The 13,754-nt window shown below is 41.5% G+C and overlaps 1 protein-coding gene across 1 annotated transcript; it reads right to left on the reverse strand.

Moving 5' to 3' along the window:
- Positions 1-497: 497 nt before the first annotated feature.
- Positions 498-1,822, reverse strand: LOC125883608 (zinc finger protein ZFP2-like; the record flags this gene model as incomplete). The annotated part of the gene is given in 3 exon segments (XM_049568032.1): positions 498-1,290; positions 1,375-1,726; positions 1,729-1,822. Coding segments are annotated over 3 exon segments (708 nt in total), but the record flags the coding sequence as incomplete, so codon positions are not given.
- Positions 1,823-13,754: the final 11,932 nt, after the last annotated feature.

Raw genomic sequence — 13,754 nt, forward strand, 5'->3', positions numbered from 1 at the left:
TTCTACATACACACTGAAACATGAAGTTAGAGCCTGAAGCTTCAGAACCCTGAGACTGAGTGGAGATAACCAGCGTGGTCGTATCACTTCTTTCTTCTTTCTGCTGACGGCTGAATAAACTACAGTGTGGATGTGCTGCAGATTATCACAGAGTCTGATGGAGACTGTGTTCAAGGACCTCGCCTGGTTTAATGAGGCAGCATCACAAACAACTCCAACTCAACTCACCATCACAGAGTGAGACTAAAAATGTGGAGCTGATCCTGAGGAGCGTCTGAGCTTTAGTAGTGAGACTGTGACAGGAGCAAAGACCAACACCAGGAACGTTAATCCCACTGCAGAGTCTACAAACTATTTTTATTAAAGGTTGAACTCATTTGATGATATGGACATTACAATCCTCCACACAGAAACAAACAGACTTCAACTCAACTTCTGTCTCTGTACCTCCAACAAGAGTCAAAAAGACGAAGAGCTCCGCCCTGCTCAGCCTCTGTCTTTATACAGGTGGAGCTCAGGAAAAAAAACTCAGCTGTCTTCTACATGTGGACAGACAGAGAACACATGCAAGACACTGGATAAGACATCAAATATGTTACACATGATAACATACATCATATTAATCTGGTATTTAAGTTGTTGATGATGCTCAGAGCTCAGAAGACTTTGGTGTCCTGATGTCATCAACAGGAGCAAACAGTCTGAGCTGGAAACCTGAACATTGTGGAGGGGTTTTCATGTCCCTGGGATACTGGGAGCTGTGGTGTCCCAGCCGTTGCTCCTGGTCGGGTCTTGAGAGGCAAAGTGGTCCAGGGGGAGGGGCCAGACTAACAGTGACTCAACAGACTCACTGTTAGTCAGCAGTAGGAAGATGTTTGCCTGGCCCTGAAAATGTCCAAAACAATCCAGGGTAAACACATTTGTGGGCTTTGTCACTACCAACACTGATCACATCAGGACGGGTTCTCTCTAGTGTGAACATGATGGTGGATTTTTAGGTCATACCATTCAATAAAAGTTTTCTCACACTAGTCACAGCTGTATGGGTTCTCTCCTGCATGCCGGCATTGGTGGGTTCTCAACTGACTGCACCGGGCAAATAATCTTCCACATTGGTCACACCAGTACGGTTTCTCTCCTGTGTGAATACGTTGGTGGCTTTTTAAGGCCCCTGACAGTGCAAAGGCTTTGCCACATTAATCAAAGCTGTATGGTTTCTCTCCTGTGTGAATATGCTGGTGGTGTTTTAAGGCCCCTGACCGTGCAAAGACTTTGCCACATTGATCACATCTGTATCGTTTCACTCCTGTGTGAATATGTTTATGAGTTATTAAGACTCTGGTTTGGGAAAACTTTTTCCCACATTGGTCGCACACGTATGGCTTCTCTCCTGTGTGACTCCGTTGATGAGATTTCAAGTTACTGAACTGTGTGAAAGCTTTGCCACACTTATCACAGCTGTATGGTTTCTCTCCTGTGTGACTGCGTTGATGGACTTTCAAGTTATGTGACTGTGTGAAAGCTTTGCCACATTGATCACAGCTGTACGGTTTCTCTTCTGTGTGACTGTGTTGATGTGTTTTCAGGTTACTTAACCATTTGAAAGCTTTGCCACATTGATCACAGCTGTACGGTTTCTCTCCTGTGTGATTGCGTTGATGGGTTTTCAAGTAATCTGATTGTGTGAAAGCTTTGCCACATTGATCACAGCTGTACAGTTTCTCTCTGTGTGATTGCGTTGATGGGCTTTCAAGTGATTTGACTGTGTGAAAGCTTTGCCACATTGATCACAGCTGTACGGTTTCTCTCCTGTGTGAATTCTTTGGTGAGTTTCAAGGGACGTGCATTGCGAAAAAGTTTTCCCACATTGGTCACATCAGTGCGACTTCTCTGCAGTGTGAACACACTGGTGACTTTTTAAGCTACGTAGAGTGGTGAAAGCTTTCTCACATTGATCACAGCTAAATAGTTTCTCTGCTGTGTCAGTGTCTTGTTTTTTTGAGGTCCCTGACTCTGTGAAATCCTTCCCACTTTGGAAAAAACTGGACAGTTCCCCATTGATGTGAATGCGCTGATGGGCGCTGAGGGCACTGCAGCGCAAAAATGTTTTCTCACAGTGGTCACAGCTGTATGGTTTCTCTCCAGTTTGAACTTTTTGATGGATTTTTAAAGATCCAGATGTTGTGAAGGATTTGTCATGGTGGTGACGTATAAGTTCCTTTCTTCCTCTCTGTTCCTATAGCAACATACAGACACAGAGAAAAAGAGTTTATGAGTTGTCACGGTGCAGCGAGCCAACTAAAACCGTAAATAACATTTAAAGCATGTCTGCGAAACATAACCCACAATGTCTGACTAATGCATTACCACCAACAAATGAAATGATAAATAACTTAATTTAGGTTTTGACTTTTTGATAGGAATTGATACCAATACTACTTATCAATGCGACTCTCACTGATACTTCTCTCCATAATTTAGTGGTTTAGTGGTTTTGGGTTGGACCTGAGATTCTTGACTTGTGCTCATGTCTCCCCCATGACTGTACAGGCTAACCACCATACCAAAGTCTTTTCTCATTTTATTTAAATATTTATCAGTTACTTTTCATAACCCACATAAACCATTTGTCATAAATCAGACCAGACTGCTTTCATTGACTTAACAAGGGCAGCATCTACAAACTCGACACAGTGGGTGGCGCTACATGTACCTTTAAACTTGCTTTGCAAGCTGCCAAGAAACACAGAGAAGAAGAACAACAACAGCAACTGCAGCACGCTGTCTAGAGGGTAAAACACATCGTAGTGTGGATGTCTTTCACAGTTTCAGAGGAAGACAATAGGATTACACCAAGGGTCTGATGTATGACCACCCGACAACCCCCAGATCAACAAACTCCCCGGAACCGGTGAACAGGTTATATATCCCGCTTTATAGACACAGCACTGAAGGACCATCTCCAGAGTGTTAGCACGAGCTAATTAGCAGCAGCGGCTAACATCCAACACCGAGCTTTTAAAAGGCTCACCTCTGTAGTTAAACATATTAATAACCGCTCGCCATGTGGTGCTACAGTTAGACATTATTTGTATTGTTACCTCTCTGACTGCGTGTGTGTCTGAGCTGAGTGTTAACATGTGACGTGAATCAACAGTAGCTGTAATCTGGTATATGATGGGACGTTGAGACGGCACCTGGGCGTGACGATATAATAGAGCTGGGTTGAAAAAAATCGATTTCATCGATTTGAATCAATTTTCCTTTAAATGGCACAATATCGATTCATTAATTAAAAAATCGATCTTTTACTATAACTGTTTTCCTCTGTGGATGTGTTGTACAGCCAGTAGCAGTAGCAGCAGCCTGCAGTACTATCAACCCAGGTAGTCTCACGAGATCAGCATTTAGCACCTGAGGTCCTGGCGAGAGATCTCGCGAGACGGCTGGACACTGAATGAAGACAGAGCAGCAAACAATGGTGGGAACGCGTCCACTGAAGGCATGGGTCTACGGTGTGAGTATTTTCACTCGCATTTTCCCCTAAAAATATAATGCTAATAATGTACGATTGTTTATTAAATGCACATTAGTTTCACAGAAATCATTAAAAAATACCACTAAGCATCAGCACACTGCTAACCGTAGCCTCAGTTTGTGCCTCATACAGATCTGCTGGTAAAGTTAACTTAGCGTTAGCAAGCGTGATAAAAGACGGCAGAGAGGCGATGTTGTGCAAATAAACCAAACATTTATTAATTCTCTGTAGCAGTAAACACATGGGCCGATAACAAATGTGTTAACTAACTATGCTAAAGCTTTACAAGCTATTCAGGGCTGCCAACGATAACGTTAACATGACAAACAGCAAGGCTAACATTACAGCTAACAAGCTAATGTACTGACGCTCCTCACACACACACACACACACACACACACACACACACACACACACACACACACACACACACACACCAGACAGCCTCTCAGTCCTTAGCCGCTAATGTTAGCTCAGCTTACACAGACACGGAGAGCAGTGTGCGTGCTCTCATGGGACAAAGATCCTCTGAGAAGAAAGACGGTTCACTCCGCTCTGCCGCCAGGAACAAACTGGGAGGCAAATATCCTCTCTGAAAAAGAGGGTTCACTTTGCTGCAGGGTTCACCTACGTATATTGTTTCTCTTCTGATACAGTCAATGTGTGCATCACAACCACTGTAGTGTATTGCACAAAAGCTTTATAAGACGGTTACATGCAGCAAAACTTGTGGATGTCCTTTGTTTACATTTTTTGTAGACACTTCATTTAAATTGTCTGCCTTGTGATTAGATTTAATTTAAAATATTTATTTTGTATGTGTTGGTCAGGTAATGTTAAATAAAAGTACATGATGACTAATGTAACTGCTTTGGGGACAATTCTTAATGTAAACAGTATTTTTAATAGTAATGCAACAGGTCAGAGGGTTCCTTGTTAAATATACTTCGTTAGTTCTCAGAAAATATCTTAATATCCAAGCAAATTCTGTATCATAATTGAAATATACTTGACTGAATGGATTTTGAACTGAATTGAATCGAATCTAATCGAATCAAATCGTGAGTCGGATCGAACTGAGTCCTTGAAAATCGAATCGATCTGGAAAATCTGAATCGATACCCAGCCCTACGATATAAATCCAGCAGATGTAAGGCGGAGCTGCTGATGTTGATGTTCATCAGCTGTCAGTGTTTGTCTGTTAGTAGAGACTCCACTCTGCAGTGTAGTTTATACAGAGAATTACACAGTAACACTGGGCTTCATCATCATCATCATCATCATCATCGTTTTCAGAGTTTTTGTTTGATTTTATTCCAAAGTTAGATAAACTTCTGTGGGGACTTTAATATCCATGTTTGCTGTGCAGCCAATCAGCTGGCTAATGAGTTTAAAGGCCTCTTGGAGTCCTTCAGTCTCACTCAAGCAGTCAATGGTCCAACACATGGGCACACTCTTGACCTTGTAATTTCTCATGGGCTTCCTGTCTCCCTCAGAGATATAGTGGACACTACTATCTCCAATCATCTCCCCATTATTTTTGACTTTGCTGCTCCCCCACCTGCCAACAGGCTTGTTTCTCCTGCTCGCTGCCACCGCATCTTTACCTCATCAACGGCTGGAGAGTTTGCTGCTGCCTTCAAGGACTCTCAGCTGTATGGTGACAGTGGGCTGGTTTCTCCCCTTTGCCCAGATAGCCTGCTCTCTGCTGACAGGCTGAACGGCGGTAGAAGAAGGACAAATTACATGTTTCCTTGGGCTTGGTAAGGGACAGCTTGGCTGCTTATCAGAGATCTCTGAGGAGGCATGGTCTAAATATCTGTCCTCTATCATAGCTAACAGCTCTCATCATCCAAGGGTGTTTTTTAACACTATAGACTCTGTGCCCAATCCCAAACCAGCCCCTATCCCCTTGCTCTATCCACTCCCCCTCCGTTTGCGCGGTCACGTGGAGCTGCACCATATTAAGGCCCATCCCAAACCAATTATCGCTCAGTGCGAGTGGACTGCTCAGCCTTTAAATAGCGAGCGTGCATCAGTGCAGGCTTCTGATGAGCCCAGCAGGAAGCGTAACATCACAATGGAGGAAACAACGTATAAATGTAAGAGTTCCGTCTTTCTACTTTGTAAAATATTTTAGATCAAACTCACACATTTGTTTTCCTCGCACTGACTTTACAGTCTCAAACAAACTCACAGAATGTTTGGTGTCAAAAGATGAAAACCTACATGTCCATATGCTTAAATAAACGATTTAAAACTGTCTAAAAAAATTTTATTTTTTTATAAAAAAATATATAATTCTATGTTCACAGGGACTGAAAAAAATCTACGAATTAAAAATGAGTCTCTTCACTAAAAAGGAATGCTACAAAGCAGGGATGGGAGTAATGGCCTGGACACACTGGACGCGGAACCAAAGTGCAGCGCCCAGCAGCGGAGGCAGTTTTCAGTCGGCGCCCATGTTAACCTATCTGACTTTCCACACAGGCTGCTGAGCAGAGCAGAGCGCCTGCGGAGGCTTGCGCACTGCAGCGCTTCAGTTCAACGTCTGGTCTATTTTCCACGTGAGCCGCGAGCGCTTCTGTCAAGCTGGATAGAGTGGATCGTACCAAACAGGAAGTCGGACACAGAAAAGACGAGAATCTGGCCAATTGCCTGTTTAATTATGATGTTGCTTGTCCGTCTATAAATATTTGTGCAGTTTGGTCTAGACACGAGAGAGATGAAAACACACACACACACACACAGAGAGAGAGAGAGAGAGAGAGAGAGAGAGAGAGAGAGAGAGAGAGAGAGAGAACTACAGGTTGGGGGTTGCAATTCACACATACAGAAAGAGAGGGGGTGGTAGAGATAAGTGAGAGGGATGCGCTCAACACGCTCAATACATGGACATGCAATGACAAATTAACATTAACTTATTACATTATAAAAAATGATGAAAATATGGCCTTGCCCATGTTTAAAATGACCTGTTGAAGTGAAAAAACAAGTACTGACGGGAACAGACGAGTGGAGTCGATGTTTAACTGGCGCGGAGAGCGCAGCAGAAATGCACTGCCTGTCTGCCTGTGTGGACAGTAAAGCGCCTGCGAGGACACTTGCAGGACTTCCACGGCTCTAACGCGTCTGGTGTGTCCAGATTGCCCAGATTAATTCATGTTCATCTGTAAATGTGTAAACTGTGTCTAGGAAATATGAACAAGTTAATTAATTTGATTACACTGCACTGTATCTCTTATCTGACTTATCCAAGTTTATTTTTGATTTGGTGTGACACTCGGTAGTGAAGTGGTAGTGGGTAGGGAGTGGTTTGGGATTGGGCCACATCATTAACCCATGCCCCACTGTCCTGTCTGATGCTTCACTGCAACCTGTGAAGAGGGGTTTTTTTTCTTTTTTTTCTTACTGACAAAGTGGCATCTGTCAGGCAGAATACTCGTAAAATATCTATCTCTCCTGGTGATGTGTGTGCTCCTCCTGCACCTGCACCTGCATCTGCCGTTTTCGAACAGTTTGAGACAATTTCTCTGTCGTTTTTCCACTAAGGTGGTTAATGGCGTGAAACCTACTAACTGTCCCTTAGATATTATTCCTGCCAAATTCTTAAAGGAGGTTTTCAATCTGTTGGGTCAAGTCTCCTTGTTTTTATTAACTCCTGTTTTAGTTCAGGGTCTGTCCCAGCTGCATTCAAACACGCTGTGGTTAGGCCCCTCCTAAAACAAACCCATTTTGACCCCTCTGTGCTGTCCAGTTTTAGACCTGTCCCCCATTCGCCCTTTCTTTCTAAGATCTTAGAAAAAGTTTTTTTATACAATTACAGTCATTTTTAGAGACAAAGTATGTTCTTGATAGATTTTAGTCTGATTTTAGGTGCACAATGATATTGCCTTGTCTGTGGATGCTGGGAATCCCGCTGTGCTGGTGCAGCTGGACCTCACAGCGGCCTTTAATACGGTCAACCATGCAGTCCTTGTATCTCGCCTAGAGCAGTATGTAGGCGTCCACGGCACCACTCTTCAATGGTTAAGGTCGTACCTGGCCAATGGGAGCTTTTCTGTGATGATTGGTGACCTCCACTCACCACATGCATCTCTCCCTTGTGGGATGCCACAGGGATCTATTCTTGGCCCTATTTTCATTGTGTTTGCTACCTCTGGGATCAATAATAATAAAACACAATCTGTCTTTCCATCTTCATGCAGATGATTTACAGATTTATTTGAAAGTACTGCATTTCATAAGTTAATGGATTGCATTAGTGACGTCAAGCAGTGGCTGGCACGAAACTTTCTGCACCTGTATGACAGCAAAACTGAATGTATTTTGTTTGTACTTCACCTATGTCGAATGTTAGTGCAACAACCTGTAGCACTCTGGCCCCCTTCTTTAAACCACATGTAAAAAACATTTGACAATGGTTTAAAATTCGATAAACAGATTAGCTCTGCTGTTAGAACGAGCTTTTTCCAGCTCTGTCTCTTGGCCAAAGTGAAGCCTTTTCTCAGTTGGCAGGACCTTGAGAAGGCAATTCATACATTCAACAGCTCATGATTAGATTACTGTAATGCCCTTTATGTCGGCCTCAGCCAGTCTTCCCTTTCATGTCTTCATCTTGTACAGAATGCTGTGGCCCGATTTTTAACAAACAAGCCCAGACATGAACACATTACCCCTGTGCTGTCGTCACTCCACTGGCTTCAAGTTCATTTTAGGATAGATTTTAAACTTCTGTTGTTTGTTTTTAATGCCATTAACGGCCTGGCTCCTCCCTACTTGTCAGAGATTTTAACTATCCGTGATAGTGGCAGGGCCCTGCGTTCATCTGGTCAGCTTCTGTTAGAAGTCCCAAGGTCGCAGTACAAACAATGGGGTGACAGTTCTTTTGCTGTTGCTGCTCCAAGATTGTGGAACAAGTTCCCCCTGACATTCGCACCACTACTGATCTCGGCCTTTTTAAAACTAAGCTGAAGACCTACCTTTTCAGAATGGCTTTTAATTCTGACTAGGGCTGTCCTTTTTTAGGTTCATTTATTCCGTTTAGTGTATTTTATCTATGTTGAAAGGCTCTTAATACCCTGCAGCACTGTCACACTTTCCATTGTTTTTCTTTTATGTATTGTCTTGATGTTTATTTAATGGGTGGTTCATGAACTTTCATTGTTATTTGACACTGCTGTTAATAGGGTTGGGAATCTCTCTGTGATAGACGATTTGATACGTATCTAGATATACAGGTTACAATACGATTCAAAAACGATATATTTTTAATACAGAACGATTCAATACAGTGTAGGAACGATACGATTCAATACGATTCTATGGTTAACGTTTGTTGATGTAGACATTAATCATACATTATAAAATAAAGAAGCCAATTCTATAGAAGTGACATTCTTACAGTATTTTCAAATTTGTAAAAGACCACATCCCCAAGCATTGTTGCTGTATGGCACTGGCAAAAATAAAATAAAAAGACAAACAATAACAAAATCGCGTCAAATGTCTTAAAAAAGACTTGCTGAATGAAAATCATTTTGTTGGATGGGATCAATATAAAAATGAGAAGAAGTTTTAAACTTTAAGTGAAGTGAACTTTAAGTAAAATTTAAGTGTTTTAAACCTACTTGTTGTATTGTTTTTATTGTACTGTCTGTGTTTTTGTATGTATCTTATATGGACTTGAGTCTGGAATAAAGTTTATCATAACGCTGTATAATATAAACGTAAAGCAGAATAAAATAATAACATGCAATGTAGGGGCAGAATCTGACATCTCCTGTTATTAGTTGATATCATGGACTGTTATGACTAGCAGCTTATCACTGACAACATGTCAGACTATTTCTCTGTGTTTGCTACACTCTGTGTTTGTCATTTATAAAAAGATAAATCACTTTTCTATAATACATCAATGATATTTCAATGGAATAAATTACTTACTGACTTATTCATATTTCAAAAACAGCATCAATAAGTGATTTACATAGGGGGGATCAAAATAAAATAAATAAATAAAATAAAAATCAACCAGCCACCCTCCTCCTCTGACAAGTAAAGAACAGTCCCTAAAGTACAGTGAGGTTTGTGGAAATGTGAACGGCTCGTTTCTCCTCTGACACGTCACATACATGTGTGCTGCCAGCTCGGCTGGTATTTCTGGGCAGTCATGACACCGACGAAGACTTCTTGAACCTGGAGTCTGGGTTCTCGGTCGCCGATGTCCAGCTAGCTTTCTTTCTAATGGATCAGTAAGTAACACTGCTAAATGTTAGCTAGACCAGAGAGGAATGTACTGTACTGGCTGCTAGTTCATTCCTAGCTGGCCAGCATTGCAAATCACCCCAACCAGGGAGCAGGTAGCGAGTGATGGTCAGCTGACATCCTCGTTGCCATTCTACGGCAGCCCTCGGACAGTGATACCTCCCTCCCTTCCTTCTGTTCTCTTCTCACGGAGGCAGCTATCGACGGACATCACCCGGCTAAAATACACCCAGCTAAGTGAACACTGGACTTTGTTTCCCATTCAATTTGAGCTCCAACCGGCTGCATCATCTCCATACGGTAGCGTTTATTCTAGAATGGGGACTGTTTACATGTGCATATTGGTATAATTCCACTATGTGTACTGTTGTTTGTACTGATACTGTACATATTGGTATCATTTACTGTGAGTTGTTTGTACTGGTACTGTGCATTCTGCTAGAATTATTTGCATTACTATTTGTTTTTTCTTCAGATAAATCTGATAATTGTTGCTCGGTCTCTTTACTCATTTATTTAGTAGAGTGTCCACACACCTTCTCATTCTACATATACATAGAGGTATACTGGTGGCTTTACAGCCCACATTTTATTTTCAGAATACCCTGGGGGTATGCCCAGACCAATAATCATACAGTTTCCAATGCCAACTATTCAAGATGAGATATGGAAAAAATCCAGAGAGGCGAGAGTCTGCAAAGAGATGAACATTCAGTTCAAGGAGGACTTTTCAGAGGAGGATCGTGAAGCTCCAGCTAAGCTGTGGCCCAAGGTGCAAGAAGCCAGAAGAAATGGGAAAAGAGCCTTTCTCAAAGAAGGCTACGCACTCATTGAGGGACACAGAATTGACCCATAACTGATATTTTCAGCAAGGTAATATTCAAGCACTTTGTCAAATAGTTTCATTACAAGTATATTTTCAGGTAGAAGAAGGTCACAATGACCGAAAGCTTGCATTAAACTGATATATGCACAGTGTTTGAGTGTGCGGCTGCTGTTTTGTTGGTTTCTAAGGCCCCAAGTTCAGCTCCAGCACCTCTTTAAGTGTTTTGCGTACGGAGCAGCGGTGGCTTTTTTCACTTGGAAAAGTTTAATTTAAAATGCTCCGTCAGAGAGTTCAGTCCAATTTGCAAAGCCATTTTGCTTCCTTTGAAACACATGACACAAAGCACTCTTACATATTCACATGTGGTTATTAAGTTGCCTGAAATAAAGATCGGTGAAGTGTATGTTGGTGATAAGAAATGTAATAACGAAGTCATTGGTAATGTTTTGAAACGCAAATTGTTTTCTGATTTTCAAAAGTAAGAATAATCCATAACAGGAACATTTTAATTCAGAAATGTTTCCATTATCTTAAACGGCCAGTTTCACCAAAAGTAAAAGACGTTCAGTTTAGAATTGTAATTTAGAATTTCAGTTTTGAAATGGAACAGAATATACTACGTATTAAATTCTATTTACAAGCCCCGTTGCTTCTAAAATCCTGACAATTGCTCCAAACACAACAGCCCCTGAGTTTCTCCTCAATAGATCTGCTACATTAAACGGTATCTTATTTCTCTGAAATGCTGCTTTGAGTGTGTTTCTCTGTGTTTGGTACTTTGGACACTGGAAGAGGATATGTTCTACAGTTTCTCCTGACCCACGATGTTCACAATTTCCTGTTTCATGTTTGTGTATTATGAATAATGTGCTATTTAACCCTGTGTGACCAAATCTCATGCGTGATATGATGTCTTCTTCCTTGCTGCTCCTATGACTTTCTCTCATTTCGCCAGCATTCCTTTGTATATTGTAAAACTGTCGACCTCTACTCTTTCTGTCCCACTGCTTCTGCCATTTCTTCTTCATCTCTGACTTTACTATACTTTTAATCTCGACTTTACTGTATGTTACAACCACTGAGATTTGTTCTTTTCTTGTTGCACTCTTGGCATACTTATCCGCCAGTTCATTCCCCTCAAATCCTACATGTGCTGGAACCCAAATGAACTTGATCTCTGCTCCTGCTCTCTTCATTCCCTGTAATATACAGTACAGGCCAAAAGTTTGGACACACCTTCTCATTCAATGCGTTTTCTTTATTTTCATGACTATTTACATTGTAGATTCTCACTGAAGGCATCAAAACTATGAATGAACACATGTGGAGTTATGTACTTAACAAAAAAAGGTGAAATAACTGAAAACATGTTTTATATTCTACTTTCTTCAAAATAGCCACCCTTTGCTCTGATTACTGCTTTGCACACTCTTGGCATTCTCTCCATGAGCTTCAAGAGGTAGTCACCTGAAATGGTTTTCCAACAGTCTTGAAGGAGTTCCCAGAGGTGTTTAGCACTTGTTGGCCCCTTTGCCTTCACTCTGCGGTCCAGCTCACCCCAAACCATCTCGATTGGGTTCAGGTCCGGTGACTGTGGAGGCCAAGTCATCTGCCGCAGCACTCCATCACTCTCCTTCTTGGTCAAATAGCCCTTACACAGCCTGGAGGTGTGTTTGGGGTCATTGTCCTGTTGAAAAATAAATGATCGTCCTACTAAACGCAAACCGGATGGGATGGCATGTCACTGCAGGATGCTGTGGTAGCCATGCTGGTTCAGTGTGCCTTCAATTTTGAATAAATCCCCAACAGTGTCACCAGCAAAACACCCCCACACCATCACACCTCCTCCTCCATGCTTCACAGTGGGAACCAGGCATGTGGAATCTATCCGTTCACCTTTTCTGCGTCTCACAAAGACACGGCGGTTGGAACCAAAGATCTCAAATTTGGACTCATCAGACCAAAGCACAGATTTCCACTGGTCTAATGTCCATTCCTTGTGTTTCTTGGCCCAAACAAATCTCTTCTGCTTGTTGCCTCTCCTTAGCAGTGGTTTCCTAGCAGCTATTTGACCATGAAGGCCTGATTCGTGCTGTCTCCTCTTAACAGTTGTTCTAGAGATGGGTCTGCTGCTAGAACTCTGTGTGGCATTCATCTGGTCTCTGATCTGAGCTGCTGTTAACTTGTGATTTCTGAGGCTGGTGACTCGGATGAACTTATCCTCAGAAGCAGAGGTGACTCTTGGTCTTCCTTTCCTGGGTCGGTCCTCATGTGTGCCAGTTTCGTTGTAGCGCTTGATGGTTTTTGCGACTCCACTTGGGGACACATTTAAAGTTTTTGCAATTTTCCGGACTGACTGACCTTCATTTCTTAAAGTAATGATGGCCACTCGTTTTTCTTTAGTTAGCTGATTGGTTCTTGCCATAATATGAATTTTAACAGTTGTCCAATAGGGCTGTCGGCTGTGTATTAATCTGACTTCTGCACAACACAACTGATGGTCCCAACCCCATTGATAAAGCAAGAAATTCCGCTAATTAACCCTGATAAGGCACACCTGTGAAGTGGAAACCATTTCAGGTGACTACCTCTTGAAGCTCATGGAGAGAATGCCAAGAGTGTGCAAAGCAGTAATCAGAGCAAAGGGTGGCTATTTTGAAGAAAGTAGAATATAAAACATGTTTTCAGTTATTTCACCTTTTTTTGTTAAGTACATAACTCCACATGTGTTCATTCATAGTTTTGATGCCTTCAGTGAGAATCTACAATGTAAATAGTCATGAAAATAAAGAAAACGCATTGAATGAGAAGGTGTGTCCAAACTTTTGGCCTGTACTGTACATATATATATATATATATATATATATATATATATATATACATATGTGTGTGTGTGTGTGTGTGTGTTATTATTATTATTATTAATATATTATTTAATTATTTCATTAATATATTATATCTGTATTGTTTTTAAAACTGCATGTTTAAAATAAAGACTTCAAATCAAATCAAATGTCTGAAAGTTAAAAGTTGAAGACAGAAACCTGGAGTTGAAAAAAAGCCTCAGTTTAATTAACAGTTTGTACAAACAGTTTATTCAATATCACTATTTCAAGCTCACAT

Source organism: Epinephelus fuscoguttatus, linkage group LG23 (assembly GCF_011397635.1).
Source record: "Epinephelus fuscoguttatus linkage group LG23, E.fuscoguttatus.final_Chr_v1".
Taxonomy (NCBI): Eukaryota; Metazoa; Chordata; class Actinopteri; order Perciformes; family Serranidae; genus Epinephelus; species Epinephelus fuscoguttatus.